At 37.7% G+C, this 18,861-nt stretch overlaps 1 protein-coding gene across 3 annotated transcripts in view; it reads right to left on the bottom strand.

Moving 5' to 3' along the window:
* Window positions 1–18,861, bottom strand: part of LOC148854011 (sulfatase and phosphatidylinositolglycan class N domain-containing protein) — a 45,868-nt gene that overhangs the window by 11,452 nt on the left and 15,555 nt on the right. For 2 of the 3 annotated variants that reach the window (XR_016094847.1, XM_088941114.1), the window contains exons 4-12: window positions 17,846–18,139; window positions 16,778–16,995; window positions 16,582–16,656; window positions 16,343–16,409; window positions 14,411–14,739; window positions 2,605–2,838; window positions 2,332–2,519; window positions 1,024–1,165; window positions 766–874 (exon numbers count right to left, since the gene is read on the bottom strand). Coding sequence is in view for 2 of the 3 variants with exons in the window: in XM_088941114.1 (XP_088797240.1) it covers window positions 766–874; window positions 1,024–1,165; window positions 2,332–2,519; window positions 2,605–2,838; window positions 14,411–14,739; window positions 16,343–16,409; window positions 16,582–16,656; window positions 16,778–16,995; window positions 17,846–18,139 (1,656 nt within the window). In the remaining variant the exon portion in view is untranslated. Of the gene's footprint in view, window positions 1–765; window positions 875–1,023; window positions 1,166–2,331; window positions 2,520–2,604; window positions 2,839–14,410; window positions 14,740–16,342; window positions 16,410–16,581; window positions 16,657–16,777; window positions 16,996–17,845; window positions 18,224–18,861 lie in introns of all 3 variants that reach the window. The other variant, XM_088941115.1, reaches the window with a different exon arrangement.

Below are 18,861 nucleotides of genomic sequence, written 5' to 3'. Positions count from 1 at the left end.
CCCAACAAAAAGCCATAATTTTTGGGGGGACTGGCCTACACCAAATTTCTTTTGACGGAAAGGGTTGGTGAATAGAAAGTTGAGAGATGGACTTGAAAAAAGAAGCACAAGTGAAGGTTCCATTGGGTCTAGGAGTCCAAACCCTCTTATCTGGCTTGGAGGGATCCAAACAAACTTGATTAAGACACCCAAGCAAAAAAGAAAGAGACTCAATTTCAGCATCCCTAAGTCCTCTACGAAAACCAAAATCCCAAGTAGGATCTAAGGTGTTCCCAAGGGTGAGACAAATTTTGAGACCACCTCTTTTTTGTACAAAGAAATAGAAAAAAGCGAGGGGAACAAATCCTTTAACGGTGAGTCTCCTACCCAAATATCCTCCCAAAAAAGGATAGAGTTGCCAGAACAAACTTCATACCTGATAAAATTGAGGAATTGAGGAAGGGTGTTAATATATAGGGCGACCATAATTAGAAGGGAAAGGACCCTTATGCCCCTACTTAAGTTATAGCATAAAAAACAAAAGAAAAAACTGCTTTAATTTGTCCAAACGGACCCTAACTCAGCAGAACACAAACATAATAAATAAAGTTAACATTCCAACAAGCATCAATCACAATGCCACCATCTATGAAAGGTAAGAAAAATGTAATACAAGATGCCCTTTTGTTAGTGAAAATAAGTAATTAACTAAACTACAATATAGCAGAATTTCTTTTTACACAAAAATATTGCCAGCAAAGCAGGAAGAACAGGCCAACAACATACCGGCTACTGACCAGTTTATCAACTGGTGTAGTGCAAGTAGTTCCTGCTTCTGAGTCCGGTGAAAAGTGCATAATGACACCATTATTGATGATAGCGCAACCAGGATAGCCTGTTCATGAAAAATATAACATATTATGAACAGATCTCTCCCAAGACAAAAATAGTTGAGTTTCCATATCCTGATGAGAATTATATTTGTAAAAGAGATGAAGCTGTTACATAATACAATGAATCATGATGGACCATAGTTATTTTTACCTGCAAGTAAAAAATGTTTGGTAATCTAGGAATTTGCTTGTTGTAGCTGAGGATCTCAAGCCAATATTTACTCTTCTTGTTACTCAAATAAAACCACCTAGCTGCCACTCCTATCAGGATTATCATGGCTCCACTTGCAACACTATAGGCAAAGAATTCATGATCAAAGAGTTAAAAAATGCTGATCTCAAACTGGCGGTACCTTAATTTTTTAGTAATCAAATATAGTTTAAGGGAAAAAAAAAGAATAGAAAAATTACTCTACTTGCTGAGAAGTCAATAACCATGTAAAATAGTTATATAATTCACAGAAAAATCAAGATTAACACATTTGATCTAATCAATTAATTAATTAGGATTTTACTAGACCTAACAAATATATGAGTGTTGAAAGAAGCAAGATTATTAAAATATCAATTAATTAATTAGGATTGCAGCTAGCCTTTTACCGCATAGACACAAAAAAGATGGACATTCTATATGTCATGATAATGGTAGGATGCGGGTAAGGCTAAGGCAAAAGCAACAATTTTCAAGGACATACAAGCTAGCATTTTCAGAAACATAGTTGGGCCTGGGCTGGAAATTCAGAACATGAACTGCACTATGGTTAAGATTGGATTGAGGATTTAGGCCCACCCAAGATTACTGATACATACTGTGCATCTATTTGCAGAAGATAACTATGAGTGTGTCATAATGAATGTTATAGTGGTGTTAATACTGCCATGACTGTTGAAAGAGATAACATCAATTTCAGTAGAGCTCACCTTAATTCAGATTTTGACTCATTTAACTCTTTTATTTGGAATGTTTTGAACATTGGTTCATTTACTAATAAAAGAGGGTGCTTACACCACATGTTAGGATTCCTAGAGTTTGGATAAAAAAAATTGCAAACAGTAGTAGCAGAAATTGAGACCAGGAAATAGTTTCTACTAAGAGATTGTAGTGTAAAAAACATATAACAGAAGAAACATGGTACCCATGACTTGCATTTTACATGTAACCAAGAATATGATGTACATGTCAAATGGAATATGTTTAAGCACCATTTAGTTTCAAGTTCAACCATCTGATCCTATTCAATTTTCAAAAAAAAACACTGGTTTGCCTGTGAATAGCAACCAGTGGGTCACTAGTTCAATCCCAGCTTATTTACCATGAAGGAAAAAAGGGAAAAAGAATTTCTAAGCATGTCATCATCCTTGAAGGACTCTAAAACTCCATCCCTACCAAGGATTTCAATCCAATTATAAGTTTCTAACAAAATTAATGAAGGTGTAAACCTTGGGCAACATGACTTACACTAAGTTAGTGTTATCAGGAATTTCTGCAGGCATGAGAGTGAAAATGGACAGAAACCAACAAGACATCCATATAAAGAAGGGTAGCACAGATTTCCCTGGAGTAAAGTAGAAAAGATAAAATGCAGCAACCACTCCTAAAATAAGGAAGCATAAAGTGTAGAGCTTCCTCTCTGTGAAGCTATTCACCTGAAGAAAAAAAAAAAAATCAGCAATGGGATGTACAGAGGTTCCACCAAGGGAAGGACATTAAAGGCATGTTTGATATGCATACCAGGAATTCAAGGATGAATATGGACATGGCACAAGAGGCAAAGAGTGTAACACCATAATTAAATTTTCTCCCAGATAGTTGTTCCCACAGCACTTTTAGAAATGGATATTCACTGAATATTTGTGTCCATAGAAACACTGTCATGGTGACATACACATGGTAAAGAGGGGGTGAATGCTCCACCAACAGTAAGATACAGAGTATTACCATCAACAAACATCCAAAGAGATATACCTGCGTGGAGGAGAGATGCAGAGCATAATAACAAATGTCAGATAATAATGATAGAGCTGCATAAATGATTTTATGTTACATCTCATCTTCTGACCTGACTGTACTGTAATGTGCACTCAAATAAAAAGAGTAGATATGGTTAATGCTGTTCATTTCAAAGGTCTTAATGTTCTTTGTCAACTTGAGGTTCTTTAGGGCATGTGGGACTCTTCAAACTCTTATTTGTATTCTGGGTCCTCTCCACAGGCCACATGCCCCACATACACATACACATAAAGGGGAAAAACAGAAAAACCTCCCTATTAAAGGAAAGCTCCACCTTGAAGTAGAATCATGAACTTTATTTCATAATCAAGTCAAAAAGCTTCGTTAAACCTACATTTGGATAAGTCCTTAATCTCTTAACAAAGCTAGAAGCAATATAAAGAGACCCTTCTGAGACCTTCAAGGTTTGCTTGTTCTTCAGAGGCTGCATGTCTTCTTGGTGCTTAGGGAGGGAGGACTTCCCTCTGGTGTGAAGGTTTGGGACCCCCAGGCCACTTCAAAGGTGGTGTTTATAGCATCAACAGCTATGCTAGGCAGGTCCTTATATAGGACAAATTGGTTGATTGAGGTATGTCTTTACAAAATATGGATTGAATACTATGTCAAGAAGGATGTGAAACTGCAAATCACTTGCTCCAATACAACTTCGGCAACGATCTTTGTGCCCATCTTCTGGAGATTTTCTATATGAGATGGTGCTTTTCAAGATCCATCAAAGGAAACTTTCATGATTTGTTATCTTAAGAGTAAGCAAAAGTGGTAAAACTATATAGAGTTTATTCCCGTTGATCGGTATATGGGTGATCTTGAGAGAATGAAAAGCCAGAATTTCCCAAGCAAAGTATCTCCATTTTAAGTTGTGCCAGGGAATCTGGTAGCCATAGTTTCCTCATGCCTGGCCATTCACAAGGATTTCAGGAAAGTCCAAGCCTTCGTATATTATTTTCTTATGATTTCTTGTATATCAAGTGTAGATAATTCTTTGATTTTTTTTTAATTGGTCACTCATTGCTAGGCCCTACCATATAGCAACTTCTTGTACATGAGTTTCATATGTACATCTATTCACCCTTTCAATGAATTGATGTAACTATACTTTATTTATCAGTATTGGTGCAACTATAATTCAAGATGAGTACCCACTTGTTTCAACATCACAAACAAAACTTGCAAACTATCTTTTTTTTTTTCCTTTGATCAATGAAAGTGATTTTATTAATAAAATGATATGAGAATTAGTACAGAGATTGGGTAGCCTCAGCTACCCCAATGTCCAATAACATTCCATCTAATATTTGCTTTACAATCTTACAACAGAGCCCAAAAACAATGTTCCCTATTAGCCCCTTGCTTTGCTAGCTGGTCCGCAAACCCATTTGCTACTCTTGGAATCCACTGAAATAATAACTGCATATCCTTTGTAATGTGATTAATTTTCTTGATCTCATTTCTGAATACCCATGGAGTCTTTCCATTCTGCTTTAGCCAGCTTATAATCACTTTGGAGTCGCCTTCTACAACCAACTTTCTTACACCTATTTCCATGGATTTTTGTATTCCGAAGATCATTGCTTTTAGTTCAGCTGTAATGGAGACCCAATAGGGCCGAAAAATAGCCCCACTACACTCCCCATGTCATCTCTTATGACCCCACCAATTCCAACCATGCCCAGGTTGCCAAAACTGCTCCCATCAAGGTTTAATTTGAGGAATCCAGATTCAGGAGGATCCCAACTTCTTATTGCCTTCTTTTTTGCAGATGACGAGGATGCTACAGTCCTCCAGTTCCTGATTATATCATCCACAGTAAAATCTGAGAATAAATCCATCGATTTTACCCATGAGATCACTTTTAACATAATCCCTTCTATCAGTAATTCCTTGCACCTTTTTTTTCCTTAAAAAATTCTCTGATTTCTTTCCTCCCATAACATCCAAAATACTGCTGCCCGTGTGCATCTCCACAGAGTTTTTCCTCTTCTTTTTGGCCACCTGAAAGTGGAGGATTCAAACAGTCTTCCCAAGCTCACTGGGGTATCCCACCTGCATCCAAAGAGAGAAAAGAACCAATCCCAGATGCTGCTAGCTACAAGACAGGAAACAAAAATATGAAGAGCAGTTTCACCATTAGATTCACACAAACAGCACCAATTAGGTGAAAGGCACCAACCAGGCCTCTTCCTTTGCATCAGATCACAGGTGCTAATTGCACCATGGTAAACCTCCCAACAGAAAGCACCCACTTTAGGGGGAATAGGGCAACACCAAACTTCTCAGACTGGAAATTGGACCTTGGGTTGAAAAGATGTCAAGGTTTTGAAAAAGGACACACAACTGAAAGCTCCAAGGGGGTTAGGAATCCAGATTCTAGTATCTTTCTTAGCAGGGTCAATAAAGACCCCGTCAAGCAACTGAATAATAGAAGACACCAAATCCAACTCCGAGTCTTGCACATTTCTGCGGAGACCCAGATTCCAAGCAAAACCAGGCTGTGAAGGAGAAGGGGACAGGAAATCAGCAACCGGTTTGCCCTTAAGGCAAGACAGGGCATAAATTGATGGGAATAAGGTCTTTAAAGAAGAGTCACCCACCCATACATCTTCCCGAAATTTAACTTTGTTACCTGAGTTGAGATCAAACCTGACATGATTGAGGAACAATGGGAGGAGTTTGTGAATCACTTTCCACGGTGAAGCACTAGAAACCCTGTAAGACACTCCAACATCCCAACCATTTTCAAAGGGCCCATGAATACTAATCACAATCTTGTGCCACAACTTATCTGTTTCTTGTGGGACCTCCATAACCACTTTCCTAGTAGAGCCTCATTCTTTTCCTTCAACCTTCCTAACCCCAATCCTCCAAACTCTTTCCTCCTAGATATTAGATCCCATCTTACTAAATTATCCTTCTTCTTCTCGCCCAGTTCCCACAAAAAGTCCCTCATTATTCTCTCTAGTTTCTTTCCCATAGCTTGAGGCATGCTGAACACCGAGAGGTAGTTAACTGGAAGGCTTGCTAGGGTAGACTTAATAAGAGTAATCCTTCCCCCCAGAGAAATGTAATTCCTCTTCCACATAGCGAGTTTCTTTTCAAACCTTTCCACAATTGGATTCCCAAAACCTATGCTTCTAGGATTTGCACCAAGGGGGAAACCTAAATACTTGAGTGGCCGGTCACTTCTTAAACACCCTAGCTCCTCAGCCCACACATTAACACCTTCTTGTGCTAAATTGATCCTTGCCACCTGACTCTTATTAAGGTTCACTCTTAGATTTGTCACTTTTCCAAAGAGTTTTACCAACATTCTTAGGTTTCTTGCTCGTAACTCATCTCCAGCCTCACAAAAAATAATGATGTCATCCGCGAATTGTAGATGATTTAACACCACCCTCTCCCTTCCTACTTTCCAACCCTTTAACAAACCTGTAGAGAACACTAATGTGGACCCCACTAGTGTAGTCCCCACTGTTCGTATGTCAGCAATTAGTTATGATTAGGATTAGTCTATTTCATCTTTCTCTTTTTTTCTTTTGATAAATGTATTTCAGCTTTATCTTTTTTTTTTTTATAAATGTATTTCAGCTTTATCTTATCTTATTATCTTTCTATGTAAGCAATAAGTTATCTTGCCATGTAAGCAAGTCAGTCCTTTTACAATTATGATACTATGTATATAAATTTAAGAGTGGGGCGGCTGTTTCTAACACAAACACTCTCTCTTTTCTCAGAAATCTCTCTCTCCTTCTCTCTTCTCCTCTTCTCTTCTCTTCTTCTCTTATTCTCTTCTTTTAGTTTCTATTCAAAACCTAAGACTAGTTGCAATCTTGTACAACTACTTGGTATCAGAGTACTTGATCTAGGGTTTCTCATGTGGAATTAATTCAGCCGACCACATGAGAATTATTTAGGGCTGAAAGTTTAGAAAGATCCTTCATTCGGCTGATTCTTGGAGGTTACAAGAAGTCTTCAGCAACTGTCCAAGGATTGGAGAGTGCTCCTTGTAATCAGGAAGAATCAGAGAAGAATTGAGTGATCAAGATTAGTTCTTTGATCAAGATTGAAGTTTTCTAAGAGGATTTTCTCAAGATCAGTTTGTTTTCAGAATTTTCTGGGGTTGATCAGAATCAAGATCAGTTTTGGAGCAAGACTGAAGGTGGTGAACAGAATTTCCAGAGGACTTTTGGATCAAGATCAGTTTTTTCAGAAATTTCTGGGTAAGATTTCATTCTTTCTTGAGGTCGGCAGCAAGGATAGCTTAACCTGAGAGGTACGGCTATAAAAAAATTGCCTTTTTTCTGATTTAGGGTTTTAAGAGAAAACCCTAAAATCCAAAACTGTTACTGTGTCCGGATAAGTGATTAGACTTGCCTCTCTTGATTTAAGTTTGGTTGGTATCAGATTTCTGTTCTCTGTTCTCTGTTTAGGAATTCTGTTCTCTGTATTCAAAGACCTAGTACTGCTGAATCTGATTTCTGTTTCTAGGCCAACAGTTATTAGAACCAGCAAGCTGACTGATACAGTGATTCAAGTTTGTTTCTGTTCTCTATTTCAAAAACCCAGTACTGCTGAATCTGATTTCTGTTTCTAGGCCAACTGTTATTAGTTTCCAGAACCAGTAGGCTGACTGATACAGTGATGCATTGAATTGGAAGGTTCTTTTAATTACTGAATCTGAATTCTGCTTCTAGACCTACTGTTATTAGTTTCAGACCCAGTAGGCCGACTATTACAATGATTAGAAGGTGTTTTTGATTAACCCCTAACCAAGAATGGAGTTTAAGAGCCAAGGGAAGGGTGTTTTGGAACTGGTTCAGGTAACATGACTGAGAACACTTTCCAGATTACAACTGTTAAGTTTGATGGATCAAACTACTTAGAATGGGCCCAATCAGCCATGTTGGCCATTGGGGGTAGAGGAAAACTGAACTATTTGTTGGGGGATATGAAGGAACCAACTAAGGAGGATCCCACTTATGCTAAGTGGATTCAGGAGAATTATTTGGTGATGACATGGCTGTACAACTTTCTGCAGCCACACATCAGCTGAAACTACATGTGGGCAAAAACAGCCAAGGAAATATAAGATGTTGTGAAAGAAACCTACTCTCAACCCCTTAATGTTGCTAGGGCTTATGATCTGAAATGTGAGGTTAAAAATCTCAAGCAAGGAGAGAAACAAGTCTTTGTTTATTTTTCAACCTTGAAATCCCTGTGGCATGAAATTGACCACCTTGAAACAATTGAATGGGAGATTCAGAAGGATGCACAGACTTATAGAAAGCATGTTGAAACTAATAGTGTTTGAGTTCTTGGCTGGTCTGAATTTTGAATATGATATTGTGAAACAACAGTTGTTGACAAGAGACAGTGTAACTCTACCCCAAGTCTATTCCCTAGTGCACAGTGAAGAGACTAGGATAAAAGTTATGCTACAGCAACAGCCTTTCGAATCAGCCCTGGCAGCAGTTAGGCCCAAATCCTGGGGTGATAAGGAGAGGGATGTGAAGAAGGAATCTAAGAAGGACCTAGTATGTGAGCATTGCAAGAAACCTAAACATACTAAAGACACTTGTTGGAAGTTGCATCCACATCTAGTTTCAGCAAAACTCAGAAACAAAAAGGGGAATGCAAATATGGCTGTTAAACTGACAGTACAACCTCATTTGGCACAAGAGGCACTCCTCTAGACACCCTAGTTGCTATCTGAGCTGCTAACTCAGCTGGAAAATGAAGTTGGTAATTCAGCTCCACCTCCTCATACACCATCAGCTCCTTCTACCTCATCTTTTGCTCATTCAAGTAATCAGGCCTCAGCTCACCATGCTTCATCTACAGGTAATACAGAACATTCTTGGATAATAGATTTAGGAGCATCTGACCATATGACTGGCTTGCCATCACTATTTACTACCTATCATTTATCTTCCAGCAGAGACAAAGTGTCCATTGTTGATGGCTCCCTTGTTCCTATTTCTAGCAAGGGAGACATCAAGTTGTCTAATGTTATTTCCTTATATTCGATTTTGCATGTTCCTAAGCTTAGTACTAACTTGTTTTCAGTTAGTAGCATCACAAAAAACCAAATTGTTCAGTAATTTTTTTTCCTGATTGATGTGTTTTTCAGGACCCGGAGACAAAGAAGGTGATTGGGACTAGCTGTGAGACGAATGGAATCTATCTGCTTGGAGGGAGTTCTCATTGGGAAGATAGTGAAACTAAGAGGTCATTTGTTTCTCAATCTATTGATTAGTTGAGTAAGTTGCCATGGGAAGGTATAGATATTTCCTACTATTTGTTGATGATTATACTTGATTTTCTTAGGTCTATCTTATGCTTTCTCGAGATGAGGTTCTAGCATATACCCGGATCTTTCATCAGATGATTTTAACCCAATTTGGGGTCAAAATCAAAATTTTTAGATCCAACAATGCGAAAGAATATTTTGCAAACCCATTAGCCTCTTATTTGCTTGACCATGGGATTATCCATCAGAGTACATGTCCTTGTACACCACAACAGAATGGGGTTACGGAGAGAAAGAATAGACACATACTGGAGGTGGCCAAAAGCATTATGTTTACATCCAATGTGCCTATACGTTTCTGGGGTGATGCTATTCTTACAGCGGTATATCTCATCAATCGAATTCCTTCATAGGTTCTTGACATGAAACCTCCTATTACCCTTTTATATTCTGATAAAGAGTTATTTACCGTCCCCCTCAAAACCTTTGGATGTACTTGCTTTGTTCAGATTCTTGGACCTCATTGTTCCAAATTTGATCCTAAGGCCTCAAAATGTATTTTGCTTGGTTATGCACAAACTCAAAAGGGATATTGCTGCTATGAACCAACTTCTAGAAGGAGACTTGTCTCTATGGATGTCACATTCTTTGAGTATGTACCCTATTATCCAAGGGTTTCTCCTCAGGGGGAGCGTAGTGAGATTGGGATTAACTCATTAGAAGTTCATTTACCTATTCCATTAAGTGAAGAGGGATGTAATGGGGAGGGTTGTCAGAGGTGCAAGGATGTGAGAGTCTATCACAGACGGTGGAGGCAGGTTGATTTTGGTCATCAGCAGTCTAGGCCAGCCCCAGTTCCTTCTGTAGATCCAGATCCAGGTACCACAATCCCTTTACCAGATATTACAGATGAGATACCTTCCACCATTGAGCCTTCACCCTCATTGGATGACCTTGACCTTCCCATTGCAGTCTGTAAAGGCAAATGTTGTTGCACCACATCCACAACTCACTACATTTCCCAGTTCTTGTCCTATGATCATTTATCTCCCTCTTACAAGTCTTTTCTTGCATCCATTGCTGATATTCCCATTCCCAGAACAGTACAAGAAGCCTTGTTAGTTCCTGAGTGGAAAGATGCAATAAAAGTATAAATGGATGCCCTCATCAGAAACAATACCTGGGAGATAGTTGATCAGCCTAAAGGGAAGAAACCGGTTGGATGTAGATGGGTGTTTACTGTGAAACAGAATGATGATGGTTCCATTGAAAGGTACAAGGCCCGATTAGTTGCAAAAGGATTTACTCAAACATATGGTATTGACTACTTGGAAACTTTTGCACCAGTAGCAAAGATGACCACTATTAGAGTCCTATTATCTCTTGCAGCCAGTTACCCTTGGCCGTTGTATCAGATGGATGTTAAAAATGCCTTCCTCAATGGAGACTTGTAAGAAGAAGTTTATATGCAGTTGCCTCCTGGATTTTAAGGTACAAAGACAGGAAATAAGGTTTGTCTGTTGAACAAAGCCTTGTATGGACTAAAATAGTCCCTCAGAACTTGGTTTGATAGATTCAGACAAACCCTTGAAAGGTTCGAATATGTGCAGGCCTAGTCAAACCACACCTTGTTTATTAAGAGAGTGGATTTTTCCTTAACCTTGCTTATTGTATATGTGGATGATATTGTAGTAACAGGGAGTGATAATAGTGAGATTTAGTCCCTTAAGGTGAAAGATCAGGGAGAGCTACGATACTTCTTGGGTATTGAGGTAGCTAGATCCAAGCATGAGATTTTTGTTTCTCAAAGAAAGTATGTTCTTGACTTGTTGGAAGAAACCGGAAAGTTAGGTGTTAAGCCTGCTAACACACCTATTGAACAACACCACAAGATCAGTGTTGAGGGTGGAGAGCCTCTTGAAGATAAAGCTATGTTCCAACGGTTAGTTGAAAAACTTCTTTATCTTTGTCTCACATGACCCGACACCAGTTATGCAGTCAGTGTTGTTAGTCAGTATATGCACTTTCCTAGAACTACTCACCTCCTTGCAGTTGAAAGGATATTGGTAGAGTTGAAGAGGTGCCCAGGCAGAGGCATTTTGTTTAAGAATAATGATCACATGAAAATAGAAGTTTACACAGATGTTAATCGGGTTGGATGTGTTGATGATAGAAGATCTACCTCTGGATATTGTGCTTTTATAGGAGGTAATCTTGTCTCTTGGAGGAGTAAGATACAAAACATTGTTTCTCGTTCCAGTGCTGAAGCTGAACATAGGTCCATGGCAAATGGTCTGGCTGAGATTCTATGGTTGAGATCATTATTTGAGAAGTTGGATATTGTTTATGAGAAGCCCTTAATGTTGTACTATGATAATCAGGCTGCCATTAATATAGCACATAATCAGGTACAACACGACACAACTAAGCATATTGAAGTGGACCGACATTTTATTAGAGAAAGGGTTACATCTCAAGAAGTATGTCTTCCGTACATCACCTCCGACATGCAGCTTGCAGACCTCACCAAGGCTATTTCAAGGAAAAAGTTAGAGGCAGATCTATGCAAGTTGGGAATGACAAATATCTATTCCCAACTTGAGGGGGAGTGTAGAGAATACTAATGTGGACCCACTAGTGTGGTCCCCACTATGTTTGTATGTCAGCAATTAGTTATGATTAGGATTAGTCTATTTCAACTTTATCTTATCTTATTATCTTGCCATATAAGCAATAAGTTATCTTGCCATGTAAGCAAGTCAGTCCTTTTACAATTATGATACTATGTATATAAATTTAAGAGTGGGGTGGCTGTTTCTAACACAACCACTCTCTCTTTTCTCAGAATTCTCTCTCCTTCTCTCTTCTCTTCTCTTCTTTTAGTTTCTGTTCAAAACCTAAGACCAGTTGCAATCTTGTACGACTATTTATCTCCTCTGCCTTCGAGATCAATCTGCTAAATACCTCAGCTAAAATGGTGAAGAGGAAAGGGGATAAAGGGTCCCCTTGTCTCAGTTCTCTTAGGGCACCAAAGAAATCTTTGACTGCATCATTTACCAACACTGAGAAGTCAGAAGATTGTAGGCATCCTTTAATCCATTTACACTATCTTGCTCCAAAACCACACTTCCTTAATGCTTCAATTAAGAATTCCCAGTCCACCAAGTCATAGGCTCTCTTACACACAATGCCCTTCCTTCCTACTATCTTGAAATCCTCCACAAACTCATTGGTAATGAGTATTTGATGTGATATTTGTCTATCTTGGATGAAGGCCCCTTGGAATTGAGATATGATTGATGGGAGGGCCTTTTTTAACCGAAAGGGAGAAGACTTTTGCAAGACTACAACAAAATGTCATGGACATTGAGCAGAAAAGATGAAACAGAATAACATGATTGAAAACCTAAAACCTTCCATGTTTGTATATGACGTTGTGTTCCTTAAGAATAAAATCCAAAATACAATATTGCCCTTAAATAAAGGGACTAAAACAAAAGGCATGGCTTACCAATCAAAAGGAAAAAAATGGCTTAGTTGCATCTGTTTTGTTAAGTTGAATTCCACAAGTGATGTCTGGGTAACATAACGGTATTCATCTAAGTTACTAAATACAGTTCATTACCTTGGTGGAACTAAATAAAATCTTATCCTACCTATTTAGAGTTGGCTACATGTATCATGTTTTATGACTCCACCATATCAACCCTCAATAAGATATTTTTTTATCAGCAAACCCTCAATAAGATCCTCTCTTTGATCACTTGAAAACAGATGCTGCTTAAGTGATGTGAAGAAGCCAGTAGCTCACTTATTGCAGCAACTGTTTTCTGATCTGGTTTATTTTCTGCAACTTTCCATAAGAAGTTGGGCACTACCTAAAGACCTTTCCATCTTGATTATAGCAAGAGGATCCATTTTGTGGAATCTCCTTGCTTTTGCAGTTTGCAGGGGTCTTTGGAAGAAGAGGAATTTCCACATATTCAATGGGCAGAAGTCTAATTCCCCAGACATCATATCAAGATGAAGAGAGTTCTGGTTAGATGGATTTTGGTTCTTATGAAGTTTGAGCCCTTCACACATGACCATTTTTAGACACTGGGCTGACATTATTATTAATTCTAATTTTGATGTATAGAGAATATAAGATAAACATGCACATGGATATACACGGTTTTCTCTCTTTAACCATGTAGAGCTTATATTGAATGGGGGCCTGTTGAGAATAAATCAGTTTATGTTCAAGTATCACCAGGTTCCATTTTTACCTTGGGTTATGTCTTTTCGTTTCTTATGAGGGGGTAGAACTATCTTTTTATTGTGTTATGTAACCCAAAATTTAAATATAAAGAGGGCAGCCGATGGTAGCAGTGCAAGTCAGGCACCTGATTTGAAAACTTTACACAATTTCAGGCTCAGGCTTCTGGGATGGGCCCATTCAAATTTTAACAAACTCTCAACCGAAGCCCACCCAAGTTGTACCCTTACCTGATGGTTGCATGGTTTCTTCTTCTCTTCTCCTCTTATATCCCATCATACAGTTGCTATTTTGGTCTTCTTTCATAAGCACAATTTCTAGAAACCATATGAATTAGATCAGGAGTTATATGGTGGATTGAAAAATCTAACAAATTGATTTATATTAATCAGTATGGCCTGATTTTTTTTCAGGCGGTTTGAAGATTTTTCTGCCTAGGTATGAGGACCTAGAGATCAACCTCTATCAAATAAGGCCATTACCCAATGTTGATCCTAGACATCTTGGGAGTTGGGAGGGTGGACTGTATAAATACATAACCTGTTTTTTTAATTGTTCTTATGAGCTGAATGATCTAACCAGCAGTTAAAACTTGTAAAACCATGACCAATCGAGCTTTATAGTTTTTGTCTGGTCTGTATCTGACAACATTGATTTAAACCCATGTCCTGGCTGCAAGCCTGCAAGTAAGATGTTTATTGTTCAATGTGTTATATCTCAATGTCACTGTTTGGTGGCATATCTTAGCTGAGTACTCATCCCAGCAATTTGAAACTGGATGAATCTGGCATAGACACATACCAGACCCAAAACCAACTAAACAAAGGTGTTGCTGAAAGAATATCCAAAGTATGAGGTCACCATCTGTAAATATAATAATGTACCATTTTCAGAGACAAATTATAAGGTGAATCATTTAGAAATTCAAATAAGCTTGTTCATTCTGACAAATAGATAACTGCAACAAAAAAGAGCTTTTTGTTATACATAGAGGTGTCATGTTTTTCTGATAAAACGCTTACCTTTGTATTATCTTTCTTCAAGTGAAATGCTTGGTTTTTCTTCCTATAAAGATTCTCTGGCAGAGAAGTATAAGATTGCAGCACATGGATAATTACATAGATCATCCAACCAATATATCCAAGAGTAACTGTGGTCATCAGCATCAACCAATCATAGGTTTGAAAATAATGAAGTCCTTCGAGTGACAAGCTTCTGAGATTTAGTGATAACTCCATTGCAGAACCATAGTTCTTAATTGATATCAGATCTTCAATTTGATCTAAAACAGAGGAATAATTTTCCAATGGTTTGAAGGGCTTGAAATGTAGTGAGTTTGATTGTTTCATTTCTGCTATTGTCAAGACAACAAGAAGAAAACAAAACAAGTCCCTCCCTCACTCCCTCTGCTTTATTTCCAAGATTTGTGAATATAAAGTATATAACAAAGAAAAACAAAGAGGAATCCCTCCCACCATCCTCCATGTATTTGCATCAAGCACAATGGCCAAGTTTCTTCTGGTCAAGAAGTATCTAAGGCAGAGAAAGATAATGGTCGGTGATTAGGGTTGGGGTTTGGGATAGGGAGGATGCTACCTATTTGTTTTCCAGTTTCCCGTTGCATGAGATGTACTACAGTGTTCTGCTTGCCCGTAGTGAGGTTGATGAATTTGGCTTCTACCTCTAATGATATACTCAGTTAGAATGATGGATACCTTCTCACATCTATCCATAGATGATATTTGGAGAAACTGGCGTGAGGTGGCAAGGAGCTCTTCAAGAAAGAAGCTGCAATGTGTTCCTCAGTCACCTCCAACTGAAGATTTCACCAAGTTAAATTTTGATGGGAGCAGCCTTGGCAATCTTGGCCTCTCAGGAATAGGAGGGATTTTTAGAAACAATTATTACATTGTTCTCAGGTCTAGTGGGTATAGGGGATTCAACTAGGGCTAATGGGATGGATACAGAAGCCGGGGACTCTTATTTGGGCATATAGGGACAAAATTAAGAAGATTAAATGGTTAAGCAGTAATATGACAATGAGTGTTCAGTGGGAGAAGTTGGCTAATGGGTTGGCTGATGCTCTAGCCAAGGAAGGGGTCAATAGGAATAAGTTATATTGGGCTTAATTGTAACTCCTAATATGTGTTGTTTCTATTATGACAGGTGAAACTCACACCTCTCCTGGGTTTGCCTTGTACTTCTGTATATATATTGATTGTTCTAATAAAATTGAAATTAATTATAAAAAGGAAAACAGTTACAAGACACAGACCAGACTTAACAGTGTAATCAGTTGCCTAATGAATTTTCAGTCCCAGTTTTTTTATGGTTTTTCTGGGCTGAAAATTTTAACTGTCAGTATTAGTTATGACAGGGGGGATTCCTCCCAAGTTAGATTTCTTGTTGTATGAGATGCACTACCATTTTGTTTGCCTCCATATGGAAGCTCATGGGTTAGGCTTCTTTTCTTATGAGAACACCTGAAATTTCTACTTCTGACTCTTTTTTTTTTTTTTTGATCAATATCTACTTCTGACTCTTTCCCTAAGATAATAAATCCTCTTGATCAATTATAAATCAAAAAAGATAAATAGTGGGCATGGGGCATCAGGACCAAAGCAAAGAATGACCAAGAAATTTAGGCCAAACAAGGAAATATGATATGTACAACTTGGAATGGATGCAAAGATGATTTCTATGTTAAATATGTTTTAACTTCTTTTGCAGAGAACAAAAGCAAGCTAAGTTATTCAGAACTATTTCTGCTTTCCCCATTAAAAACCAAAGCAATAACTTCCTCAATGCACATAAATTAAAATTTCTTTGCAAATTAAAAGGAAGAAAATGCTCAAAAGCTTTAAGAAAACAATATCTCAGCCAGTTGAAGGAGTTGGAGGGAGATTGATCCCTCTTCTCAAAATGTTTATTTTATTAATATGTGCAAAGGATACGGGACTTGCGAAGGAACTGATTTAGAACTTGTTTTGTGTTAGCCAGCACTGCTTCAACTTCATCTGCCTGGATAAAGAACAGACAAAGTTTCATTGCAACTTTACTGCTTAGATTGATATTTAACCAAACCAAAGCATGGCATATGAGTGAAAAATCTAACAATAAATACACATGGCATAACTACAAGACTCTTTAAGTAATGCAAACAGTATATACAGTGAAAGTATATAAAACTAACCTCGCTCAAATTAATGTAACCCAATGGTAAATTTCCAACTGAGTTCACAGGACATGGCAAACCAAGAAGAGTTGACTGCCAAAATTTCAAGGGCCTATCAGAACAATGAAGTTCAAGGTAAATAAAGCAAATTAATTTTCTATACAAATAAGCTAGAAATAAAGAACCAAAATAAAGAGATTATAGATGGTAAAACCATTAGTGGTGCTATATCAGCTTGATTAACATCCACCCGTTCTATGCTGCTGAGGCCCCATTCAATAGGTGTAGGCATGTTATGCATATGCTCATCAACAAAACGAAAACCAGTATCAAGATGGCTACTGTGGGATAACTGTTTGGGATGCTTAACACCTGCTCCCCAAGCTACAAGAGGGGTATCAGTGTTTGTAGGATGCCCATCTCCATGACTTCCTATCAGTATAAGTATAAAACAAATTATGACCATGTCAGAATTTTTCAATGCACAGTGACTGATAACCTAGAAGGTTATAATTGTAACAAAGGCAAAATGGCATCGGACAATAAGAAGCATGCAGAAGTAGCTAATGAAATTGTATGTTAAAAAACCAAATAAAACAAAAAGAGCAAGTAATGTATTTTCTTGATAAATAGCTTATGGATATTGATATGAAGACTTCCAATGCTTCAGCATTTCCTGATTGTTGTAGTCAGAATTATGATGCACATTTTTAGACTTCCAACGCTTCAGCTAAAGTTAATAACCTTCTTTAGCTGTTAATTAATATGAATTTGCTCTATTAAATACTTATTATAGTAGTATTATTTTTGAAAATAATGAAATTAAATCTATCCTTTAGATGTGATGATTTGCCACATTTTTTGAGGAAACTTAATGTTCTTAATGAAGAGAAATGCTATTTTTTCAATTAGCATACATGCTGAATGGTATATAAAACTAGGAAACAAGCCAAAAGTCAGTTTTTTATATTATAAAATTTTTATTGCCTAGGCGACTAGGTGACTAGGCACCCCAGTGTCGCCCAGAATTGCCTAGATGCCTCGAAAACTATGCTTGCTTTCATGCAATTTCCTGTTACTTCTGCACTGTTAGATGCACTATAACATCAGTTACATAATGTCCCCTCAACTATGGACATAGATCACAGAAACCATTGACAACTAAGATAGAAGTATAGCACGATTAAGAGCTATGCAGATCAAAGAATGAGGCTTGCATAAAAGGTTAAATTCAAAAACAGTCCAAAGTTGAACTTAGAAAAGATGCCAAAGTTTTTCAAACCTTTGTCACTCATTCCATGATCAGCTGTAAAAATATAAGCTGTTTGGTTGTCCTTGAAATAACCTTCTAAAAGATTATATACACCTTCTGCAATACGATCAACAACCCTTACATTATTTAGATAGATGGATGAATAGGGCCGATGTGCATGACCATTCGAATCACAACCAAGTAGGTGCAGAAATATAACCACATTATCCTGCATAAGTAACTGCTTCACTCTTGGATCACCCTCAGACCTATTTAGAAGTTCCTGGAGCTGATCAAAGGACCATTGATCCAAAAAAGATGCATCTGTATGGGGGAAAATCAATATGTAATGCATCAAAAATAATATCCATGGCATTTACAAAGATGACAGTCTCCTGATTCCTGAACCTGCATTTTTTTCTTTAAGTGAAAAGTTTTGCTACTGGAAAATCAGTGTGATAGAAAGTATAAAATTCAACATAAAAGGGATGGCAAACAAAACAACCACTAAACATTAGACACCAGAATCGCCAAAGAAAACCATTCATTCCTTTCCCAACACTGACGAAATTTTACCCAATACTTTTTCCTTCACTAAAGCTATTCAATCCATAAATCATGCATGTACTATACAGAGTTCAAAATATCAATATAATATGCCCCGTATCAGGCATATTGTAGGTATGTCAGGGCCACTGATATGGGTATTATGAAGAGTTATAAGATTTTGACTTTTTATAATTGAAATGTAATTCATTACTCAAAAGAAAAATCTGTTACAAATAAGCCCAGAGAGAGGCTCGAGGTGCAGCCTCACTCTTTAAGAATAAATCAGCACTACATGAGATACAAGTAACCAATAGTGGAGAGATTATACACCATCACAAAGCTGCCCAGAACAGAGAATCCCTGTTAGCCCCTTGTTTTGCAAGAGAATCAGCCATCTCATTAGCCGATCTTCTTACCCATTGAATCCTCACTATCATATTCCTTGTTTTGCAAGAGAATAAGATTTTGACTTTTAAAATAACTAATATATTATGTGA

The sequence above is a fragment of the Nelumbo lutea genome, chromosome 4 (assembly GCF_056320005.1).
Source record: "Nelumbo lutea isolate HS-2025 chromosome 4, American lotus-T2T, whole genome shotgun sequence".
Taxonomy (NCBI): domain Eukaryota; kingdom Viridiplantae; phylum Streptophyta; class Magnoliopsida; order Proteales; family Nelumbonaceae; genus Nelumbo; species Nelumbo lutea.
Note: the sequence above shows the minus strand (reverse complement) of the source record. Positions and strands in the feature narration are given on the sequence as shown.